Source organism: Humulus lupulus, chromosome X (assembly GCF_963169125.1).
Source record: "Humulus lupulus chromosome X, drHumLupu1.1, whole genome shotgun sequence".
Classification (NCBI taxonomy): domain Eukaryota; kingdom Viridiplantae; phylum Streptophyta; class Magnoliopsida; order Rosales; family Cannabaceae; genus Humulus; species Humulus lupulus.
This window is the reverse complement of record NC_084802.1, coordinates 200,368,773-200,394,409: the sequence shown is the minus strand read 5'-3', so window position 1 is coordinate 200,394,409 and position 25,637 is coordinate 200,368,773. Positions and strand designations below refer to the sequence as shown.

General features: G+C 39.5%; 2 protein-coding genes and 1 non-coding gene across 3 annotated transcripts; 1 reads left to right on the top strand and 2 right to left on the bottom strand.

Moving 5' to 3' along the window:
* Positions 1-5,475: 5,475 nt before the first annotated feature.
* TRNAE-CUC (transfer RNA glutamic acid (anticodon CUC)) lies at positions 5,476-5,548 on the bottom strand. The gene has a single exon. It is a non-coding gene; the product is annotated as a tRNA-Glu (tRNA).
* Positions 5,549-5,650: 102 nt separating this feature from the next.
* LOC133805416 (protein ACCUMULATION AND REPLICATION OF CHLOROPLASTS 6, chloroplastic) lies at positions 5,651-10,691 on the top strand. Its single transcript, XM_062243596.1, has 6 exons — positions 5,651-6,255; positions 6,426-6,650; positions 6,882-7,142; positions 7,231-8,179; positions 9,966-10,102; positions 10,172-10,691. Exons 1-6 carry the CDS (start codon positions 5,719-5,721, stop codon positions 10,472-10,474), a joined length of 2,412 nt encoding a protein of 803 aa, XP_062099580.1. The 5' UTR covers positions 5,651-5,718; the 3' UTR covers positions 10,475-10,691.
* On the bottom strand, positions 10,632-15,723 carry LOC133805415 (kinesin-like protein KIN-7F). The gene is made up of 12 exons (XM_062243595.1): positions 15,140-15,723; positions 14,931-15,020; positions 14,720-14,820; positions 14,520-14,633; positions 14,336-14,417; positions 14,137-14,204; positions 13,979-14,044; positions 13,763-13,887; positions 13,214-13,550; positions 11,695-13,095; positions 11,229-11,539; positions 10,632-11,132 (listed from the first exon to the last, which is right to left on the bottom strand). The coding sequence occupies exons 1-12, from the start codon at positions 15,348-15,350 to the stop codon at positions 10,814-10,816; spliced, it is 3,225 nt and encodes a 1,074-aa protein (XP_062099579.1). The 5' UTR covers positions 15,351-15,723; the 3' UTR covers positions 10,632-10,813.
* Positions 15,724-25,637: the final 9,914 nt, after the last annotated feature.

Here is a 25,637-nt window from a genome sequence, read left to right as displayed (position 1 = left end):
GCCTGGAGAGATCAGTTTGCACGCCAACATCGTCTCGTCTGTCACGAGCTGGCGATAGTCCTTTTCACTGGAGGGCAGGCCCGCTAGTGTCTCGTACTAACTCCTGAGGATCATAGACTTATCTGTCCTCGCGAAAATGGCTGCAGAATTGTTCTAAGTCAGAAACTGATAAGGGGGAGCTAATCAATACTTAACTTACGAGCTAAGAGAAAAAGGTACTTACGAGGACAGTTGAAGTAATGAAGTTCGCAGTTGCGAAACCCCTTGGACATAAAGAACTGGTCTTTGAAGTCATTGGGGTGGCTGGGCAGCTCGATGACCACAGCCGTGTTTGGGAAGCAGGTCAAGTAGTAGAACCCATCGCCTCGCCCCCACTGCTCCGAGCTGGCCTTGAGGCAGAAAAAATATAAGATGTCCGCCGGAGTGGGGACCTCCCATTCTTGTTTCAGGAACAGATATCTCAACCCCGCCAACAAATGGTAAGAGTTAGGGGGGAGCTGGAAAGGAGCCAACTTCACGTAGTTGAGGAAGTCGGTGAAGTATTGGTCCAGCGGGAGGAAGGCCCCAGCCTTGAAGTGCTCGTCACTCCAAGACGTGTATTCCTCGTCGAGCGGCGCGCAGCTCCGCTCACCTTCAAGGGGAGGTCGGGCGATTAGGGCGCCCCTCCCCAGCTCGATGTTGTGGGAGAGGAATATTTTATTCACTCTCCCCTGGTCGGTGATTTTCGAGACGATCCTCTCGGCCTCGAAAAAAGCATCGGGCGCCACCTCGAGCTCCTGCTCCACGGCCGGCCCAAAGACTGGGATTGGGGAGTCTTTCATCACCTCCTTTCCTTTGGATTGTTGGGAGGACGAGCTGCCTGCGTTCTTCTTAGGAGCATTCTTCTTGGGTCCCATCTGGTCGCCTAGCGAACAAAAGAAGTAATTTTAGAAAAGGCGACCTAAACATAAGAAATGATCTGAAGAGGTGTTTCCTTTGCACGGGCTAAGGTAAGCTCAGCCCGTGGAGAGTGAGACCACGCAGTTCTATGAACACGTGCCTGTGCTCCCAATAGATCCCTGATTACTCGGAATTCGTGTGTCAGGGGGTCAGGATAAAAGTTTGCCTTGGAAGGAAAGTTTCAATAAGCAAGAAGTGCAAAACCGCCTGTGAAGCATGTCCCCTAAGCTACCCAGTTTTGCACCCAAAATGCTGGATATTTTAAACAAGCATACCAAAAAAAATCCTACCCAGAAAATTTCCCCAGAAAACGCACCCTATGAACCATGCTCCTAAATGGTTTTCTTCTACAATCGATGCCCTAAAATAAAAACCTACACCCTTCATACCCACAAAAAACCAGCATAATATTGCATGCAGCTACAGTAACTATTTACCTAGGCTACAGTAAAAAGAAAATTCAAAACATGCACAGTCAGAGAACTTACAAAGTGTTTTGCTGTGAGGGGGATGAAGGGGTCGTCTGGGTTGGGGCCTCGGCGGAGTAACTGGTACCAAAACCTCAAAGGAGCCCTTGCACCTGATCTTTTGGAATGCTGGGAATGGTAACCGGGAGAAAAAGAGGGTTTTTTGAGGATGAGAAGAGAGAAGAAGATGGGAAATTTAGAAAATTTTCAAATAAACGGGTGGCCCATGCATAAGGCGCCCACCCCTTTTATATACGTGAAAGGCTGTGTGAGGAGGGCCGTTAGATTCCCCTGATGTGGGATCCGAGGCTCTCCACTCGAAAGATGAAACGACGGCTGAGTATAGGCTAGGCCAATTAACACGGTTCTGGGAAGACGTACCGTCACCAACCACGATGCTCCATGTATTCGACGCCTGCGTAATAGGTGGAATATGGAGAGTCCATGGAAAAGCCTAAAAGCCTCCACTGTGGCCCCAGATGATGTCGTGTGCCACGAGCAGAGGCTTGGGGGGCAAATGTACACCCTGATTTTCCACGGGCTATTAGCAAGCTGAGACATGGCATAATTATATCAGCCACGTGGACGCCATGTGGCCGGAGCTGCTGTTGTAAGGTCCTACCTCTTTAGCTCGAGGTAACCAAAGGTTGACCAAGATTATTTAAGGGCCGAGACAGGGATATGAAGACCGCAAGCCAAGAAGGCATCCAGCTCGAGGTACGAGCTGGAGTGGGAAGCCGTGACTCCTTATAAAGTCAACCACGCAATGTAAACGTGCATATATCAGACATCACGTGTTTGATATATCCCTGAATTCTCAGACACGCAGCATGAACGTGCGTATTCAGGCACCCACGACTGGGTTGGGCCGTGCGGCCCATTATCCCCCTTACCTATTGATTAGACCACACTTCATTTGTCAGGTTTTAGGAATTAATCATGAATGTGACAGAAGTGACATGATGGGTAAGAAGGTCACGGGATAACCCCCCTTACCAACTCCCAGGTGCCCTCTCCTATAAATATGGAGACCCTGGGAGTTGCAAGGGGTTGGATTATATGGTGTAACGAAATACCCTGTAAGAGAATACCAGAAGCATAGCAATAATATTGGTTGGTGGAGTAGAGTGATTTTAATCTTTGAACCACCTAAAAACGTAGTTGTGTCATCAGTCCATTTTAAGATCATTCATCTGTTTCGGTTCATTATTAAGCACTAATCTCTTTCTCTTATTTTCTTAATTATCTGTTGGCGAAGAACCACGTCAACAGAAGTGTTTCACGTTCTTGAGTATATGAAAACCACATTTTAGGTGTGTTTCATTTGAACTCAGAATTATGAAAAGTTAAAACCCCTGTAGTACAATTTCACATGTTAGAAAAATTCAAACTCAGTGCCAAACATGAGAAATTGTTCAGATTCCTGCTTAGCAAACGACCCCTTAGAATTCTGATCAACTAACAACCAAAAATCAGATAAGTAATACTACATCCACACACCTAGAATCAAGTATAATTTTTAAAATACAAAAGTACTCTTATTTTATTTTTAAGGGTTTATACCTTTTTAGACCCTGTGTTTTTTCCCATTACCTGTTTGAACCCTCTTTTTTTAAAAATTCATTTTTGGACCCTATATTTTGTAAAATTGTTCAAATAGACCATTAAACTCAATTTTGATGAAAAAAAAAATTGAATATAACAATACAGTTTTTAAGTAGAATGATTTTATTTTTGTTCTGGATTGTTAGTTTGGTAAATTATTTGTGATTTCAGTTGAGAAAACTTTGATCAAAATCGAGTTTAGGGTTCTATTTGAACAATTTTACAAAACATAGGGTCCAAAAAGTAATTTGTCAAAACACAGGGTCTAAATGGGTAATGTGACAAAACACAGGGTCCAAAAAGGTATAAAACCTATTTTTAATAATATTTCATTTGTTTTTTTAAACTAAAATAATGATATAAATGCTTTACATATCAATTTCTTTAAATAAACTAAATTATTTATCATTTTATAGGTTGGATACATGTATATTTATTTTTATATTATAAGCTTCAAAAATAAAATAAGTCACTAACTAAAAAATTATTAGTTTAAGATTTTTTTTAAATAATAATATTATTGAAGTGTTTCACATTTTTGTGTATCTGAAAACCACATTTCATGTGTGTTTCATTTGAACACAGAATCATGAAAAGTTAAAACACTTTTCAGGTGTGTTTCATTTGAAGCCAAACTCATGAAAAGTTAAAACCCCTGCACTATAGTTTCACGTATTAAAAATATTCAAGCCTAGTACCAAACATGAGAAAATCATATTTTCAAATAATAGTGATGTGACATTCATTAGGTGACCTGACTTGTTTAAAATTGTGTGGACCAATTATAAATTGACACGTGTACCTCTACATGGCACTTGACGACCATGTACCAACGAATGTCAAAGATTGTTGACGGAAGATATTTTCACCGCACAAAAAAAAAACAAAGAGTTAGGTATTAAAGTGTTATAAAACTAACAACTTAAGTATTTTCGTCGCTAATCTCCCTATTTGTTTTTATATTATAAGCTTCAAAAATAAAATAAGTCATTAACTAAAAAATTATTAGTTTAAGATTTTTTTAAAATAATAATAATATTAAGTGTTTCACATTATTGAGTATATGAAAACCACATTTTAAGTGTGTTTCATTTGAACTCAGAATTATAAAAAATTAAAATCCGTGCAGTACAATTTCACATGTTAGAAAAATTCAAACTCAGTACCAAATATGAGAAATTGTTCAGATTCCTGCATAGCAAACATCTCCTTAGAATTTTGAACAACTATCAACCAAAAATCAGATAAGTAATACTATATCCACACACCTAGAATCAAGTATAATTTTTAAAAATACAAAAATACTTTTATTTTATTTTTAATAATATTTTATTTGTTATTTTAAACTAAAATAATGATATAAATGATTTACATATCAATTTCTTTAATGAAATTATTTATCATTTTATAGGTTGGATACATGTATATTTATTTTTATATTATAAGTTTCAAAAATAAAATAAGATATTAAGTAAAAAATTATTAGTTTAAGATTTTTTTTAAATAATAATATTATTAAAATGTTTCATTCTTGTGTATATGAAAAACACATATTTCATTTGAACCGGAATAAGAAAAGTTAAGGGTGTGATTGGTAGGGGATTTGGAAATGATTTTATGATTTTGAAAACTTAAAATTTGTGGGACCTACCAAAATATTTGATTGGTAGATTGTTTTTTAAAACTATATCCTAATCAGAATTCTAATTTTGTGTTGTAATTTAGAAAACAACAATTTTGCGTTTTCTCTGTTTTGTGATTTTTTCTCCAAAAATTTAAAATCAAAATCAGGATTTGTTTGTTCTCTCTACTCCTATTCTTTGTATCATTGCTTGTATTTATTTTATTTTTTTTTTGCCAATTTTTATGACTTGAGTATGTTCCCACTAGTAATAAGGTGTTTATGGAACATTTTATGACATTTATGTACAATTCAAAAATAAGTTGTGCTGGTATTTTTATAGATGACAATGCAATATTGTTATAAATTTAATCAATAAAAATTTTAATTTATCAATATAATTAAATTTTACTTAATTAAATCTATTGATAAATCAAAATTTAATATTATACAACCTATGTATATAAAATATATAAAATTAAAATAATATTCAAATTCAGTTGTTCCAATCACATATTCAGTTTATGTTATATTTTCAAATTTAATATCAATCACAGATTCATTTTTTTAAAATTCAAAAACAGTTTACTGACATTGAACCAATCACATTTTCAGAACACATGATTTTAGTCACTAAATTCAGATTTTTATTTTAGAATCTCACTTTTCAAAAATACAGTTTTCTAATCGCGAACCAATCAGACCCTAAAACACCTGCACTACAATTTATATTCAAGCCTGGTACCAGAAAATCAGTAACAACCTAAAATCAGACTACATCCACACACCTATAAAAAATTATTTTACAAAATTTTTTCTTCTTTAAAAGAAAAATTAAAATAATTCCGTTGCCAGGACTTGAACCCGGGTCTTTCGGGTGAGAGCCGAATATCCTGACCAACTAGACTACAACGGATTGTTGTAGTTTGTTTTATAACATTAATAATATAATATAATATAATATGGAGTTTGATAAGGTATTTTTTTTATATCATTTATTTTAATTTGTGGGGTGAAATAAAATACTGAAAAGTGAAACCCGAAGAGAAGAAGAAGAAGAGGGTTTAAGCTCACACAGAATCATCAATGGACACCTTAAGACAATTGGCCATTGGCTTCCCGGGTCCTCGGCTGGCCCCGCACCCTCTCCCGAGAAAATTCCAGAAGCTCTACCCATCTAGCAATGGCGCCGGTTCTTCCCGTCCGACCACCTGCTTTGCCAGCCGATGGGCGGACCGCCTCCTTGCCGATTTCAATTTCGTCGGCGATTCTTCGGATCAGAATCACCACCATTACTATTCTTCTCCCTCTGCTACCGCTACTCTCGCTCCTCCATCGCCACTACTTACTCCCCCAGAACGCCACGTATCCGTTCCACTGGAATTCTACCAGGTTCTTGGCGCCGAGACTCATTTTCTTGGCGATGGCATAAGGAGGGCTTACGATGCTAAAGTTTCGAAGCCACCTCAATATGGATTCAGCGAAGATGCATTGCTTAGCCGAAGACAGATTCTTCAGGCGGCCTGTGAAACCCTAGTCGACCCGAGCTTACGGCGAGAGTATAATGATAGCCTTGTTGAAGATGAAGAGGGAACATTGCTCACCCAAGTCCCTTGGGACAAGGTCTGTCTCTTAAATTTTGTTAATCTTGACTTGGGTTCTCGGTAAACCATGGGAAACATTTTGTTTTTAGACTTACACTTTTGGTCTACTTTGTTTTCGTTGAGTCTGAAAATGGGGGTTTTTTTTTGGTCGAATTCAGCTCTGTTGATGGTGTGTTAGTGGTTTTGTAGGTTCCCGGAGCTTTATGCGTTTTGCAAGAAGCGGGAAAAATCGAGCTAGTTCTTCAAATTGGCGAAAGTTTGCTTAGAGAGAGGCTGCCAAAGTCGTTCAAACAAGATGTGGTTTTGGCTATGGCCCTCGCGTATGTTGATTTGTCTAGGGACGCAATGGCACTGTCCCCTCCAGATTTCATTCGGGGTTGCGAAGTGCTGGAAAGGGCTTTGAAGCTCTTGCAGGTAAGAATTGTATTTTAACCTTTTGGCGTTTGATAAAGTTTTTAACATTTCTCTAATTTATTTGCAAAATTCAACGACATCATTTCATATTGAGACATGTAAAGTAAAAACGGCTGAGAATGTGCCACTTTGGAAGTTGATTTAGCATCAAATTTTACCATGATTGATTATTTTGGAAATTGACCGCGTTGAATTTTATTTTTACATGCTTGATAAATATCCAATTTGTAGGAGGAAGGGGCTAGTAGCCTTGCACCTGATCTACAAGCACAAATTGATGAAACATTGGAAGAGATCACCCCCCGTTGTGTTTTAGAGCTTCTAGCCTTATCCCTGAATGATGAAAATCGATCCAGAAGGGAAGAGGGCCTCCGTGGTGTGCGCAACATTTTGTGGGCAGTTGGAGGAGGGGGAGCAGCTGCAATTGCAGGGGGATTCTCCCGAGAAAATTTCATGAATGAAGCCTTCTTACATATGACAGCAGATGAGCAGGTTTTATTTTTACTTTTGTAGCTCTGTTCTCTAGATAGTTTATCATTAATTTCCTCCTCATTTTTTGGTTTCATTTTCTGGTTGAAAGGTTGATCTATTCGCAGCTACACCCAGTAATATCCCAGCTGAAAGTTTTGAAGTCTATGGAGTGGCACTTGCACTTGTTGCCAGAGCATTTGTTGCTAAAAAACCTCACCTCATCCAAGATGCTAATAACCTATTCCAACAACTACAGCAGACTAAGGTAACAACTTTAGGAAACTCTTTGAATGTTTATGCACCCAAAGAAAGCCGTGAGATAGACTTCGCTCTAGAGAGAGGCCTCTGCTCTCTGCTTGTGGGAGAGCTTGATGAATGTCGCTCTTGGTTGGGTTTAGACAGTAATAATTCACCATACAGAAATCCATCTATTGTAGACTTTGTCTTGGAAAATTCAAAAGATGATGATGGCAGCGATCTCCCTGGGCTTTGTAAGCTGCTGGAGACATGGCTAATGGAGGTAGTGTTCCCCAGATTTAGGGACACTAAAGATATACAGTTCAAGCTTGGAGATTACTATGATGATCCTACAGTCCTTAGATATTTAGAAAGGCTAGATGGAGCTAATGGGTCACCTTTAGCTGCAGCAGCAGCGATAGTTAGGATTGGGGCAGAGGCTACTGCAGTTCTTGATCATGTGAAGTCAAGTGCGCTTCACACATTGCAGAAGGTGTTTCCCCTGGGTCACAAAGACAAGAGCTTAACAGATCAAGAGGATGATGGTGAGATGAATCATTCTCTTCTCCCTGCAGAAAATGAAGACCCTCTTGAAGATGACTCTGCCAATGTTCCTGAACTTTATGGACATGAAAGGTCTGATGAAGCTCGGGAAGTGGTAGTAATTACTGACAACATCAAGGATACAAGCATTAAGATCATGTGTGCTGGTGTGGTGATTGGAGTGATGACTCTGGTTGGCTTGAGGTACATACCTTCTAGGAGCAGTACTATTCGGAAAGAACTTGGTTTGGTGACAGCATCTGATGCAATCAGTTTAGGTATGATTTACCGTAGTTTAGCGCTTGACTTATCTTATTAAGCATTAATTTTAACAATTTGTTGCATGTGCAAGCATTTAATTTAACAACTTATTGCATTTGTGTGCATGTCTATGTCTGCGTCTCTCCAAAAACAAAAACAAAAAAGCATTTCCTATAGTGTGCGCGCGAAACATTCTCCCATCCAAAGACAAAAAAATTCAATATTCAACCATTCAAAAAAAAAAAAATCATTTGCATGTGCGTGCGTGTGACATTCTCCCCACCAAAAAACAAAAAAAATCAATTCCTATGTTTGCGTGTGCGAAACATTTCCTATCCAAAAATAAAAAAATTCAACATTCTCTTCCCTCCAAAATCAAAAAGATTCATTTGCTACATTTGCAAAACAGTATCCCCTCCAAAATGAAAAAGGTTCATTTGCGTGTGTTTGTGCTTGACATTCTCCCCACCAAAAAAAACAAAACATTTGCTGCGTGTGCGTGCGTGAAACATTCTCCCCTCCAAAATCAAAAAATTTATTTGCATGTGCGTGACATTCTCCCCACCAAAAAAAATTATTTGCTTCATGTGTGTGCGGAACATTTTCCTTCCAAAAACAAAACAATTCAATATTCTACCCTTAAAAAAAATCATTTGCAACGTATGCGAAACATTCTCCCCTAAAAAAGTAAATCATTTGCATGTGCTTGTGCGTGTGCGCAACATTCTCCCCACCAAAAAAAACCATTTTCTACATGCAAAACATTCTCCCATCCAAAAACAAAAAAAAAAGTTCAACCTTCTCTCCAAAAACAAAAAAAGAAATCATTTGCTGTGCGCAAAACATTCTCTCTTCTAAAAACAAAAATAAATTCATTTGCGTGTGCGTATGTGTGACATTCTCCCCACGAAAAACAAAAAAAATATTTGCTACATGTGTCAGCGAAACATTCTCCCATCCAAAAACAATAAAAGTTCAACATTCTTCCCTCCAAAAACAAAAAAAATCATTTGCGTGTGATTGTGCGTGTGCATGACATTCTCCCCTGAAAAAAAACATGTGCGTGTGCGTGTCAAACATTCTCCCTTTAAAAAAAAAATCAACATTTTCCTTTCCAAAAACAAAAACGTTCATTTGGTACGTGTGCTAAATATTCTCCCTTCCAAAAACAAAAAAATTCATTTGTGTGCGTGCTTGTGCATGACATTCTCCCCACTGAAAAAAAATCATTTACTATGTGTGTTTGTGAAACATTCTCCCATCCCTACTCAAAAAAAAAAAAAAAAAATCATTTGCTATGTATGTGAAACATTCTCCCCTCCCAAAATAAAAAATTTGTGTTTACTTGTGTGAATGCGCGACATTCTCCCCTACAAAAATAACAAAATTTGTTTGGATGTGCGTCTGCTTGTGCATGCCCATGCATATCTTGTTACATTCTCCCCTCTTAAAAAAAAAATATTTTGCTACATGCGCTTGTGTGAAACATCTCCCGTCAAAAAAAGAAAAAAAAATCCTATGTTCTCTCCAAAATTTTTTTTAAAAAAAAAGATCATTTGCTCCGTGAAACATTCTCCAAAAAAAAAAAATTCATTTGCTACTTGTGCCTGTGGGAAACATTCTCCCCTCCAAAAGCAAAAAAAAAAAAGCAAATTGAATTATTTCTCGGAGGCACTTTTGCTGAACCATTTGAATCTATAAATATCAAGGCTCGTCTGAATTGCACAATTATTTCCTTATACTTATTGCCTTAAAATGCTGCTTATGACATAAGATTATCTAATTGCAACATTAACTGTGCAGGAATGTCGGGAGATAAAGAAGCTGTAGATGAATTACCCAAAATGGATGCGAGAATTGCTGAAGGTTTGGTTCGCAAATGGCAGAATATTAAATCTCAAGCTTTTGGGCCTGATCATTGTATAGACAAATTGGCAGAGGTAAATAAATTCCTTATTATATTAGGGGAAACCAATATTTGTGTCTGACATTAAAACAAATTGTATTAGGTTTTGGACGGTGGGATGTTGAAGATATGGACAGATCGTGCGGTTGAGATTGCTCAACTTGGCTGGTTCTATGATTACTCTTTGAAAAACGTGAGTGTTGATAGCGTAACAGTGTCACTAGATGGACAGCGCGCTGTGGTGGAAGCAACCATTGAAGAGTTCACACAGTTGACTGATATTCTCCACCCGGAGCACAATGACTCAAACAGCAGAACTTACACAACGAGATACGAAATGTCTTGTTCCAGTTCAGGTTGGAAAATTACTGAAGGAGCTGTCCTTGAATCAAATTCCATTGTGTAAAAATTTCACACCACGCGTGTATATGCAATCTTATCTTACTGATCTTGTTTATTGCATTATGTTCTATTCTAATGCATTCTTGATTTTCTATCCAAGATGTCATTTTCTCAGCTTTTAGTATTCTTTTTGCTATAAACTATGTGCACCAACAAAAACATAAAAATGGAAAGTTTTGTAAAATAAATTTATATATATACACATATGTATTGTATACTCATTTTAGTGACTTGATTTACAATCAGAACCTTATGATTTACTGTTAGAATCTTTTAAATTACAAGTGGAAGGCAGACGATCAGAGTTGGGCAAATACCAAGAATTTCGTTAACCTCCAAATCGTTAAATTTTAGAAGACATGTATTTCCATCCGAAGGGATTCAGGTTGATGGGTTGAGGTAAGAAGCTGAGTCCAAATATCTCCTTGGGGACTTGACCTGGCTCTGCAAACCCTGCCAACTTAGCAACAAGAAGGGCACTTTCCTTCGAATGCTCAATATCTTTGGTATTCGTCCATAGCCACCGTGCTAACTGTAAACTCCTCTGTTTTGATTTGAGCTTAATACCCCACTTTTGGTAAAGGTTTTCTCTTTCCTTTAGAGGAAACTTCTTGTGCACTTGCTTGCTTAACATTTCTCTCTCTCGATTTAGCATCTTCAAACTGTTTCATTATCCGAAGAACTATACATTAGTATGCATATATATGAAAGAAAAAAGAAGTTATAATTGTGCTTGTTTGTTGGGTTAAATATTGTACCTTAAAGCTGGAGTTAGAATTTGACAGTCTTTCTTTACATTACTCCCAATCGAAAATGCATCCTTGAGATAATGTAACCTTCTTAACTCTACCTCTAGGTAAACAGAATCCGAACGCTCACCTTTGTAAATAAGGAAGAAATAGGATCTATGTGCTAATGGTACATAACATAAATCCCACAGCTCAATTATTTCTTGCCGTCTCTTCTCAAATTCCAATGGCCAAATCAAATTGGAGTGCCTACGATCCTGCATACCTTCCAAACGAGCATGTTCTGCATTGCTATGGTTTCTGGCTTCTTCTTCTTGTTCCTGTTTGCATAAACATCCATAATGAATAACTTACTTCGAGTGACAATATACAGATAAGAGAAAGGTATGTACAGTCACGATTCCACAACCACAACCTCAATATGCTCTCTTACTCGTTTGCAAGATAGTAAAGAGAAGAGAAATTGAGTACTAACCAAATTGTCAGTATGCTGGTTGACCTCCTCTTTGTACTGGGTTCTGTTCTTCTCTGGCACAAAGTTGAGAACGCTTTCCTCTGAATCTGACTCCTTAGAATGATATCTCTCCGCAGGAGCACTCAACACAGAAGCTCGAGAGTGTCTTTTGGATATTTTTGATGTCTTAGCACCATATTTTAATTTAAAAAGCTTTTCTCGCAGGCCCCTTTCTTTTCTAGAGAAGTCCTCACCTTGTAGATGAATTTCTTTGGTTTGATGTGTCTCCAAGGCGGAACTCAAATTAGAAACACAAGAATCGTTTCTAATTAACTTTATATTGTGATGACCATGGTTTGATCTAAAAGGGTGTTGCTTAATTCCATTTTTTCTTTCAAGAGATTCCTTCTCATTGGTCTCTTCTGCATCAAACTCTTTGGTATCCTCTGGCTCAAGGGAAGCGCTCAAAATAGAAGCACTAGAGTCGTTTCTAATTAACCTTCTAGTGTGACGACCATTGTTTGATCTAGAATGGTTCTGCTTAAATCCTTTTCCTCTACCATGTGATTTCTTCTCCAAAGTCTCCTCTGCATTGAACTCAATAGTGTCATCCATGTCAAAGGAAACACTCAGATTAGAATTGTTGGAATCTTTTCTTGATAGCTTCCCAAAATTTGCACCTCGAACTGATCTGTGAGAATTCCACCAAAAGCTCTGCACTGCTCTAGGAGTATCTTTCTCATTCAAGCTAACAAAAGATGGGCTCGTTGTGAGGACAGCTTTGCAACTCCTACTTCTAGTCAACATCAAACTTCTGGAGTTAGACATGCACGCTTCAGAGGAACAAGGGGAAACCTCTGAAGGATAATAATTGACAAGAGAGTTAATTGTCTTTTGCATCTCCTGAACTTTTTGCTTCAAAGCATCATAACTGCAATCTGTCACAACAGAGCTCAACTCCTCTTCATTCGTGACTGACTTTCCTTCTTTCTCACTCAACTCATTCTCTTCACTCACGACTGAGTTTCCTGCACTCTTATCTTCAGGAATAGGGAGAAGAACATGCAATCTATTTTGCTCCATTCTTGATTCTTTCATTTTAATGCAACGAACTTCTTTGCAGATACGATCTTCAGCTTTTGCATAATTTTCTATAGCAGTCTCCTCCCAACCCTGAGATGGAGACGCAAAAGACTTGGGAGTATTGCTCTCCTCAAAAGTCTGAGAAAGTTGTTGGTGATTGTTCGAATTAAATATATTAAGGTTGCCATTTCTGATCCGAACCTTTGATTCTGATCCTTTTAATTTTAAACACTCATTAGACCTTGAAACTTGGTCTTCTACAACTGATTGTAGCATACTCTCAATCCGAGATTCTGCAAAATCACGTTGCTTTCTCAGTTCTCTTATCTCTTCATCCATCTGCATATTTCCATTTCAACCAAAAAAGAAAAACAAGGGGGGTAAGAAAACTTACAGCGCTCACAGTACTTGTAAACCATATTGTCCCCGCATACAAATTAGCATAGGTTATTCTCACCTGTTCAATCAGAAGTTCTTTCTCTTTCAGTAAAACAGCAGAATCATGAGAAACAGGCTTTGATGTCAAGGTCTTTAATTCGCTTTCCATTTTGGCTAATTCTCTTTGCAATTGCTTTACCAATGCTTTATCTGACACTACTACATTGATCTTAGCATTAGTAGTCACCTCTTTAGCACAACTTGCAAAAAAGAGGGTGTTTCTTGATTGCTCAATATGACTACGTGCTGGGCTTAGTGTGCAAATGATGGCCGTTCTTGCATTGCCTCCCAGAGAGTTTTGCAGTATACGTGTTAACTTAGAATCTCTGTAAGGTACGTGCCCATTTGTTCCCTTGCTGCATTCAACAAAGGCACATCAGTAAGCAAACAATGTGTGACCTTGTATGATTTATATAAATTACTTCGACTGGCTAACATCAGGCCCCAAACTGAAGAAAACACTTTGTCCATGCTTCATAAATAATGGATTCAGATTTTTGACAAAGTAATCTATTGATATAACTCTTTAAAACATATGTAGAAGGAAAATAAAACGCTATTATTAAACCTTAGCTTCCGAATAACAGTTCCCAGGGCCAGTAAACTGCGGTTGATATGGCTGCCTTCCTTTAACCTTGTTCCTACTGATAATGTTTGAGAAACACGCTCACTCCCTGCTAGATCAACAAAATTCTGCATAGACTTACATAGTTTAGATACTTTGCATATAACAAAACGGAACTCTTCAAAAATTTATTTCCAGGGAGGAGGAATACTCGCATACCGCAGTAGCTGCAAGGGCACTTGAATGTCTTGCTTGTTGAAATTCACGAGCTGAACTTTCAATTGTCTTCCGTTTATTTAATCATTTGACCAAAACATAAGTAAGAACAAAGTACTCAGATATCAAAGTAGAAACTGATTCAGCAAATAAAGGAATACCAATCTCAGAATTTGATGAGATCTGGAGCTAGTTTCATTCTGAAGGGTCTCTCCTATCTTCCTCTGAGCTGCAAGAATGCAAAACCAGAATCAAGCATACAGCTCCACTCATCTAAGAGACAATATAAGAGATTAACATGGTATTGTGCTTTGAGTAAAGGAAGACAACAATGTTAACATAAAGGCCTTTATCCTTTACCTTCACATATGGAAAGAAGCTCCAGCAAATGGCTTTGATCCCTTAAAACCTCCTCTGTAAGTTTCTCAACTACAGTACCTTTCTGCAATAAAGGAACATTGTTATTAAATATGTTCCAAGAGAAAAAAATAATTAAATAAATAGAAAAAACCCAAAAGAGTAATTAAAAATATGGGCAATTCACCTCAGGATCGTCTAAAAGTCGGAGTGGAGTACCATCTGCACTAAGAAGGTCTCTTACAGCTTCATTATAGATCTCCATAGCAGAGAACTTCAAAACAAATTCCCTTTCTTTATGCTGCATACCACCAAAAAAAATCTAAATTATGATAAGAGTCACAGTCAAATTACAATACACTAAAGTCTTTTTTCTTGGTCATTTACCAATTCAATGTAATTATATATATCTGCTATTGCATATTCCGTAACTCCATTCATGGTGTATGTCTTTCCACTGCTTGTTTGACCATAGGCAAAAATGGTTGCTGGATACGAACCACACAATCACTAACACGTTCAAATTTAAGACCAATATATATAAATACATATGTTTTTTTTTTTTCTTAAAAAAAAAGAAGTTAAAAAGATCACTCACAATTAATACCCTTGACAACTGAAAGAATGACTTCTTTGGCTCCTTCGTCGTATACCTGCTTTGTGGTGCAGTCGAACCCAAATACTCTGTCTATCCGCAATGCATGTATATATGATCACAAATAGGTTAAAAATCGAAAAGGGTATTGAGAATTTAAGTTCATCTATACAAAATTCATTAAACAGAGAGAGAGAGAGAAAGAATGTTACCAAAAGTATAAGCAGTGGGAAACGTGATACGTTCGGAAAGGTTGTTCTTGATTGCAACAGTATTATTACTAATGCAGTCCCAATCACATCCATCGTTTCTAGCCAATTCCTTCTCGTTTAGTGGTCTCAGCCTCACCGAAACTACAATGCTCTCTTCTTCACCGGAATTTGCACCCTTCTCTACTACTTCCCCTTTTGTTTCCCCCGTCATTGCTTTTCTGTCTCCTTTTTCCTTATTATTCACCAACTCCTCCAATTCTCATCTCAATGTGCATATATTAAAGAACATTCACGTTAAAATTTCACCATCAAAAGCTACCATATAACCTTAATATATGTAAATTACTTGTATATATTCTTCAATTACAGAAAAAGTCTGAAGATTCAGGTTGAAAAAAAAAAGAAAGAAAGAAAAGGTGGCGGGAAATAACAGGAAGAAGGAGAGAGAATGGAAACAACGGACAAAGCCGTTATTATGTCTCCCCCTCTCTTCTCTCTCTTTTTCTCGTTTGGATTTGGATTTGGATTTGCATTAGCACCGACCTAGGAAATAATAGTACTAACTAAATCAGGCGTTTATTGTATTACCATTTTGCCCTCCACGCTGCTCTCTAACACAAGTTTGTTTTAAAATAATCTGACACGGAATTAGTAGTAAGTACTCAATATTTTAAAAAATCAAAAATACCCATTATCAAGTTACGACAACATAAATGCTAAAATCTGATTTGGTGTACACGTGGTACATTATGATTGGTCTACTTAGAATTTTTTTTAAAAAAATAAATTTAAATTGATTTTGAAATAGAAAAAAATAATTAAAATACATTTACAATTTAAAAAATAACAAAAAATTAATGAAATCAACAAAAAATAATTAAATACTTAACAAAAAATAAAATAAAATAAAAAGTAAATATATATCTCTTCTATAAAATAAGTGTGTAAATAACAGAAATTCTTAGTTTTAACGATTTTTTATTTTTTTTAATATTAATTTTAACAGAATATTCTTATATTTAACATAATATTCTTATATTTAACTGTAGTTTGTAAACACTTAAACTTAAATAAAATAAATAATTAAAAAAATTGAAATAGGATATTTTTGAGATATTTTACCATGATAATTATTTAAAAATAATAAATAATTAAACAAATTAAAATATGATATTTTTCAGATATTTTACAATGATAATTATTTTAAAATAATAAATAATTAAAATAGGGTATTTTTTAGATATTTTACAATTGTTTACCCTCAAATTAGCCAACGACACGGAGTCAAATATACGACAGGAAAATAGTACGATGCTTGATAATACAATCTAATCGAAAGTAAAGGACGCCAAGAATTATAGTGGTTCGGCCCCAAAGATTGGTAATGACCTATGTCCACTTGATACTATTATTAAGTTGAGCTTCAAAGGCGTGATCAAAGAACTAGGGTTCTTGAGTTTCACAAACCTTAGAAGGAGAAACAATACAGACGATGGATAATAACAATATAATTCTCTTATTCTCAGATCAGAAAAGAGGATTCGAAAAAAGATCCCCCCTTGAGCTATTTCTTGTATATTTATAGGCTCAAGGAGGGTTACATGATTCAATTAATCATATTTTCCTTAATAAACGAATATTCAGGTTATAATAAAGAGATATTCTCGGCTATCATTACAACTATACAAATTTATACATAAATAAACGGAGTATACGACTAGGCTAGTCGTATATAAAACTTGAACCTCGCATATGGAAGTATCTCTGGTCGATAGGCAAGCAGCATCTCTGCCACGTGTCGAAAATTGTTGCCACGTCATCCACAGTTGTTTTTTGGATAAACATTTGCCCCCCAAGTTTATTTATTGTGACCAGCAATAAGTAAAATTAGGAAACTAACCTTTCATATACCCCACGAAATTTGTCAGAGCCACTCGTGCTTCCTCGAAAAATGTGACCTAATCACGTCCAATCATGTCTTTTCGGTTTCCAAGTAACCCTTTTGACGGCTATTACACTCCCCCATGCCTTGAAAAATGTAACTCATGATTACCCATTTTTATCATATTTAAGCCATTATAAATAATCCCCAAATTTACCTTTTCACTTTTTACTTGCCCTTTTCTTGCCAAGAACCCTCAAGAACTTAACCCAGAGCTAAGAAACTTTGAAGATCATCCGTCGCTTGTTCTAAAGATCCTCTGTTCGCACGCCCAAAGTTGCTTCATTTCAGATGCTCCAATCTTCATCTAGGTAAATTTCTTCAACTTTCCTGCTCTTTGACATGCCATGCATACTGTTACATGCCTGTTTTGAGTTCTGAAATTTTTCGTGTTCTTGGGTAGAAATGCATGAGGATTGTGTGTATACCAATTGATGCTTGATAGTGTAGCGTAGTTTTGCTCTGTAGGAGTTAGGAGCCAGTTTGCTCTGTACTGATTGATGTCAAGAATTTTTACTTCGATTTTTAGGCTAGTTGAAAAATTGGGTTTTTCTCGCCCTTTCGGAGTCGAAAAAGCTCTTTTTCCAAAAAACTTTTTATTTCCTCTTTTCAATCTGTTTTTCAAATTGCTCGCATAAAACTTAGTGTTTCTGTTAGAATGCTACTGGTCGTATACGCGAGCAACGTTATTCCAACTTTCAACACAAGTTTTTAAGATGGCGTCTTATCTCCTCCTTTATCTGTTCACAGCTTTCATGCAAGATCTGTGGGGAGGAGAAAGACCTATCGACGACGACTTATTGGCTCAACTGCTTGAGGACGAGGAGCAACCATCGTCACTGATACCTGACATCCCATTTTCTCGTGTCACTTCAAACACTCCACCTGTTCTTACTCAAAATATGGCTCGTGCTAAAACCAAAACCCAGAAAAAGAAAACCCCCAATCCTTCACATCAGCCTGCTCCTCGGGCTGAAATTCCCTCGACCAGTGGTCGAGCTAAAAATATTCCTGACCCCAATATCCAAACACACGCTCAGCCCCGACACGCCATTAAGCCAGATGTTGAGTGGTATTTAGTACCTGAGAGCCGAGTGACGATCAGGATGATCGCTAACTACATCAGGAAGTATGGTCTCATGGGGGTGACCTTAGTCCGACCTAACCAAGACCAACGGGCGAACCTGCCCGAAGGCGCCTTCAGCGCCTGGTCGAGGTTCCACATTGAGGCAGGGGCTACCTTGCCTCTTTATTCATTTTTCCAAGGGGTGCCCAACTATTTCAGAGTTGCCCCTTTTCAAATAACCCCAAATGGATATAGAATGCTTGCAGCACTCTATATCCTGTACAGCCACAAAAAATGGCCCGTGCCAACTCCTCATGAGGTTAACTACTTGTTTGACCTCAAGTCTAACCCCAATCAAGAAGGTACGAAGTTTTTTCATTTCTGTCATCAGGAAACTGGGCGCACCTTCCTGACTGACACCACCCATATATCGAATGTGGGGAGGTACTACCAGGAGTACTTCCTCACGACTGACATGATCGCAGGCAATCTAGCCTTTGCTCAAGGAGGTAAAACTTTTGTATCACTGGCTGTTACTCTTTATTTAGTGTTCTCCTCCACATTCTCTTAAACTTTTAATGCCTTCCAGGCCCATGGCTGCGACCAGACCCAACTCCAGACATGGAGTTGAGATCAGCCCTCTTGGCCAGCATGACTAACGTAGAAAAAAACGTCAAACATCTAGTCACAGAGGCTAACCTTAGGCTGGTTGGCCTTTTGGCCCCTCATCAGGACATGAGGGAGTCAACAGCAGGGAGTGCCACAGGCGGAGAGGAACCCGAGCAGCAACCACCAGTGTCACCTCCACGGAGGAGACAAACCGGGGTCACGATCAGAGAACCTGTTGGCACTCCTCCAGCAGAGAGGCCCTTTGCCCCCTTGGGGAAAGGGAAAAAGAAGGCCACCAAGCCTATCGAACACTTGGACGAGTCTTCAGACGAGAATGGTACAGTTATTTCGCTTTTAGATAGCTTGCCAATTCCCTGTCACCTATTCGACGGGGACGACAATTTTAAATATGCTCCAAATTTAGGTCCAGACTTCTTCATGTCAGAGAGTGAGTATAAGACTAGTAGAGTCTATAGTATAGCGACCAGTAATAATAGCTCAGGTATTTCACTTACAATTTTTTCTGTTTCTTTTCTTGACATGACATATTTAATTATTTATACTGTGTCACTGCTTGAATGTTTGCTTCCGTTTCAGATATGGACTCCGAGAGCGTATTCGACATTTACAGCGCCCCTGAGGCTCCTGCGGCTCCCTCGAGCAAAAAGAAAACAAGCAAGAGGCATCCTGGGGAAAGCAGCAAAGTGCCTCAGGCTAAGAAGCCTCGCAATGCAAGCCTCCCGGAGGATGGGCCCTCAGCCAATGCAACTCCACCTTCTCATCATGAGCAGCAGACTCCCCCTGCTCCAGCCGGGTCGACTCCATCTCCAACGGCCCCAACTAACCAGACTCAGCAGGCTGGTCCTGCCTCGACTGGGGGCGACATAACTAGTCGCGCCTTCAGATTAGTTAAGGACAGGATCACGAAAATTGTAAAGCACGACCGCTACCGAGAGGCGATGGCTGCGACAGAGGCGATGGACGTCGACCGGTCTTAAACCGCGCCTTGAACGAGTTTACCAGTGTAAGTCATCTTTTTCTGTGGAGACAGCCCTTCTATATTCTAAAGTTAGTCTAACCTTTGCTCTGACCACAGGCAATGTTGACCCTTATTGTCGGCCGTCTCTGCTCGGGTGCTGTTACCGAGCTGGCCAAATCTTTGGAGCAAAGGCACGCTGATGAACTCAAAGCTGCCGAAGCGAAATATGCCGAACAGCTTGCAGCGGTGCTCGAGGAGAAGAATAAACTGGTTGAGGAGTTGAGGGAGAAGCAAAAATCTCTGGACAAAGCCATCGAGCAAAGGGACCAGTTTAAGGAGTCTAACCGCGTCAATTACCGCGCGGCTAAATAGCTCGAGGAGGACTTGGCTGTGAGTAGACAAGAGATTACAACCTTGGAGGGCCAGATTAAGGAGCTTGAGAAAGCCAATGCCAGGAATTTGGAAAGGTACAAGAATGTCACTCTCCGATGCTTCTACGATTTCTGGAAGCACAACCAGGGTGCCAACTTCAATTACCTTCCTGAGAATGCAAGAAACGCCAAGCTCGCTCGCTGTGCTGCTCGACTGGCAGAGGAAGAAAGAGCGAGGATTCTTGCTTCCCCTGAGATCTCGCTGGCCACTGGGATGGATGGAGGAGAAGCTAATGCTGAAGAAGTGGTCAACCAGGATGCTCCCCAAGATCCTCCAGTCCCTTAGTCTTTTTCTGTTTTTATTTTTATCTTTTTAAATGCACGACGTACGGGTCGTGATGTAAAGACAATATATTTTCTATTGCTGCATGGGCAGCTTTTAGTTTTATTTGAACAATTACATCCGAGCAGCGACTGCTTGCAGTGTAAAAGGATACATTTTGATATTATAATATATTTGCATCTTATTATAACATATGTTCGCATGACCGAACTTAGCATAGCACTTTGGTTTGATTTAACAAAATTTTGAAAAATACTCTAAGTACTCTAGCATGTTTTCACTTATTTTGCTCATGTGTTTACATACCTTTTATCGATATGCTTTGCTTACTTGTACCTTATATGCCCCCCAAGTGATCGAGGAGTTTTAGGTCCTTGGTCACTTGCCTTGACCAGAACCTGTTCGAACATTACTGCTCGTAGCAATATGATTAGAATTATAATACAATAAAACAACACACGTAATGAGCAAATACTTGTAATAAATACAATAATTGGCAAGAAATGACTGGCTGCACACAATCCCTTTTATTTCTCGTAATAAATGAATTAAACATGTCTGTACAAGTGATCAATAGGATCTTACACTTATAAGCGATCAGTCACATAAAATGACCAACCCTTTTTCAAAACTTGTAACAAGTAAAATTAATACAAGCCAATTCTTTAAGAAGAATTGTTTATTGGTAATACTTGCGTAGGTGTTCTCCATTCCAATAGCGAGGAACGAGATCTTCGTTTAAGCGTACAAGTTTATAAGTGCCTGGGTGAACGATATGCTTTGGGCAACGCCCTATTTGGTGAGATTATCACCTGAGTGGACCTGAACATCAGTCGCCATTTGCAACTCCTTTCTGGTGGCATCTCTCGATACACCTTTCTTCGGCTTGGTGATCGAGGTGTTGTAGCACTCCCTTGCTTCCCTCTGGTTTCCCAACACGCATCCTATCCCTGCGTCCGTTGGGAATTTCATAACGAGGTGCCATATAGAGGTGACGGCTCGTAGGTTGACCAAAATTGGCCTCCCTATCACAGCGTTGTACGCCGAAGGACAATCAACTACTATAAAAGTAGTGAGTAATGTCCTATTAGCAGGTGCGGTGCCTGCTGTGACTGGGAGTCTAATCGTCCCTGTTGGGGCGAGCCCTTCTCCGGAAAAACCATAAATGGTTTGGTTGCATGGATCCAGGTCTTTCACGGACAACTTCATCCTTTCCAACGAATACTTGTATAGGATGTTGACCGAACGTCCTGTATCGACCAACACCCTTTTCACCATCATGTTTGCGATCTGAACGTCCACGACCAGCAGATCGGAGTGTGGGAATCGCACGTGTTAGGCGTCGTCGTCAGAGAAGGTGATCGGTTCCTCCTCTGTTCGAGCCTTTTTTGGTGCTCGATCCTCAACGCTCATCATCTCGATGTCCTGGTCGTGGTGCAGGGTTCGAGCATATCGTCCCCTTTCTTTCCCACTATCTCCTGCAAGATGTGGGCCTTCGCAGATGGTGAGTAGGGTACCTGCCACAGGAGCTGGCTGTAAAGGTGGCGAGCGTTGGCGTGCAGGCGCCGACTCGTTGCCACCTTGAGCCTCTCACTGAGAACCTCCCGCGACTCGTACATATCTTCTTAAATATCCCTGTCTTATTAGGAACTCAATTTCGTCCTTCAGCTGGTTACACTCGTTAGTGTTGTGCCCGTAATCGTTGTGAAAATGACAGAACTTTGTTGCATCTCTCTTGGAGATATCTTTTCTTATAGGTGCGGGTCGTTTGTAGGGCATGCTTGAGCTGGTCGCCTGGTAGCTTTCAACAAGGGCAGTGTAGTTGGTGAATCTTGGTTCATACTGATTACCTTTGGGGCACTTGCTCTCGGAGGTCGAGGGTTCGTTGTTTGCCCATTTCCCACCATTTCTATCATTGCCATTCCCGTTGCCTTTGCCGTTGCCATTGGGTTTTTCAGACCCATTGGCGGCTTTGGCGGGTTCTTCCTTGGGCCCTTGTCTTTTGTTGGCGATTTCCCTTCGTTGGCAATCACGTCCTCGAGCTTGATGTACCGATCAGCTCGATCTAAGAATTCCTGGGTGCTTCTTACCCCATTCTTTCTGAGGCTGCTCCAGAGGGGTGAATGGCGTCTAACCCCAGCAGTTAGGGCCATCATCTTACCTTCATCGCCCATAGTCTTGGCTCCAACTGCAGCTCGCATAAAGCGTTGAACATATTCCTTTAAGGGCTCCCCCTCTTTCTGGCGTATCTCGACCAGTTGGTTCGCTTCAGTGGGGTGCACACAACCCGTATAGAACTGTCCGTAAAACTCCTTTACGAACATTTCCCATGATACTATACTGGCATGAGGGAACTTAAAGAACCACTCCTGGGCAGTGTCAGACAGTGTTTCCGGGAAGATGCGGCAACGGGCATCTTCTGACACCTTTTGTATATCCATTTGTATATCAAACTTTTTCACGTGAGATACCGGGTCTCCATACCCGTCGAAATTTGGCAGTGTTGGCATCTTGAACTTACTGGGGGTTTCAGCCACAGCAATCCTCTGTATGAATGGGGTGCATCTCCTTCGATCGTACTCAATGTGGGATGTTCGCTCCTCGACCAGCTGCTGCACAGCCTGGTTCAGGGCCGATTTGAGCCTGAACAGCTTCTGGGATTGCTGGGGCATCTGGTGCCAGGGGAATGTACTCATTGTGCCTTTCTCGGCGGTCGTTAAGTACGTCCCTCAAATCATCGTCTCTTCGTCGCTGCTCGCTGGCTCCGAGTCGACTAAAGACGTTATTCTGCCTGGGCTGCCCCCTAGCGTTATGACCTGCAGGTCGGTCTTCTCTAGGTGGGGGGCTCCTGCCTCCACCTCTCTCTTCATTCCTCCGACCAGCATTTCCTCTGCCAGAGTCGGTTTCATTGTAGCCGTGGCCATCTTTGAATCGTGGCTGACTATGGTGCGACCGACTATTCACTCTGTTGCCTCCTTGGGCTGGCATTTCCTGAGCGTTAGGGGGAGGCCTGCGCTGGTCGGTGGGTCCCCGTGCATTGTTATGCCATGGGGGGGCCCTGACCACAGAGCCTGTCTCTGAGTTTCTCCTGTTGGCAGAAGGACGCTGCCCCTGCTCGGTGGATGCGGCTCTTCATCCTCTGGGCATCTACGGCTGCGGGGCGATTGCTCGACCCTATTCTGCCTCGGGCGCAGGGGATTGCCTCGACCAGCCTGAGACGAAGGCTGCTGCTCAGGATCCCTAGGTGGGACATCATCCTGAGCCATAGGTGGCTGCTTTGGCCTCTGAGGGCTTACTGGATGGAGCAAAGGACTGGGATTGGGACCCCTTTGAGGTGGCCCATTTGGTGGCTGATCTGGCTAGGAGGCTGGCGCAGCCTGATTCCTAGCCAGCTGGATGGCTGCTTCAAGGGCGTCCATGGCATCCCTTTGTCGACGGTCCATCTCAGCCTGCCGCTCGCTCAGCTCCTGATGCTGGCATTCTATTTCCCTTTGCTGCGACGCCATTATCTCTGCAACATTCTCTTGATTGGCCCTCAAATTGGCCAACTCATCTTGCAACATCCCTAGTGTTTCCTTCAAGGTTTCAGAATCTAACTCCTCCTCATCAAACTCCAAATGCGGTTCGTCTTCAGCCACATTTGGGGGAGGAGGCTGGGATGATGCAGCGGCAGCAGCCTGTCCGGTCTTCTTGGATTTTTTTGCCATTAGATTCTTTCACAAGCTCTCAATGAAAGCACCAGAATGTTGACCCTAAAATTAGCCAACGACACGGAGTCAAATATACGACAGGAAAATAGTACGATGCTTGAGAATACAATCTAATGGAAAGTAAAGGACGCCAAGAATTATAGTGGTTCGGCCCCAAAGATTGGTAATGACCTACGTTCACTTGATACTATTATTAAGTTGAGCTTCAAAGGCGTGATCAAAGAACTAGGGTTCTTGAGTTTCACAAACCTTGGAAGGAGAAACAATACAGACGATGAATAATAACAATATAATTCTCTTCTTCTCAGATCATAAAAGAGGATTCGAAAAAAGATCCCCCCTTGAGCTATTTCTTGTATATTTATAGGCTCAAGGAGGGTTACATGATTCAATTAATCATATTTTCCTCAATAAACGGATATTCAGGTTATAATGAAGAGATATTCTTGGCTATCATTACAACTATACAAATTTATACATAAATAAACAGAGTATACGACCAGGCTGGTCGTATATAAAACTTGAACCTCGCATATGGAAGTATCTCTGGTCAATAGGCGAGCAACATCTCTGCCACGTGTCGAAAATTGTTGCCACGTCATCCACAGTTATTTTTTGGATAAACAACAATGATAATTATTTTTAAATAATAAATAATTAAACAAATTAAAATATGATATTTTTGTAGATATTTTACAATGATAATTATTTAAAAATAATAAAATCATACATTTTATAACTTAAATAAAACTTAATTAAACTTAAACTCACTTATTAGAATAATATCATATTAAACATATAATATAATCTACTGTGAATTAGCAACAAATTACTTTTTTTTTTTTAAAAACTAGCAATAAACTTAAATTTAAAATTTACATATAATATTTAATATTGTATTAAACATATAATATATAATCTCTTGTTGTAACTCTTAAATTAAAAAACTAGAACAAACATAAACTTAAACAAAAATAAATAAATTATTTAATTAAAATAGGATATTTATTTCAAAAATTTATATGACATTAACATAAATTTAATAAAAATAATTAATAAATTCTATAAATAAAACTAAGCAAACGTGCAATATGCACGTTGCTTGTATCTAGTATATATATATATGTGTGTGTGTGTGTGTTTATTTTTAAATATAGCAGAAGAAACGTTGCAGAAGAAATTCATCTTTCCATTGACGTTGTAGGAGGATAACCAAGCTGACCACCTCCACCAGCTGATCAGGAGGTGGCCCAGGACGATGGCTATGACGAGAATGATGGTTATGATGGAGATGAGTACTATGAGAGTGAATACTCTCAATCGTTTCACACGGAGGAGCCACCAGAAGTGGTGGCCCTTAAGAGCCAAGTCAACTTCCAACAAAAAATAAAGGCTCAAGAGGGTAGTATCGTCGCCTTACATGAGGTGGTTAATTTAATGAAGACTACTTTGGTGGCTCAAGGGCTGCATGTGGACCC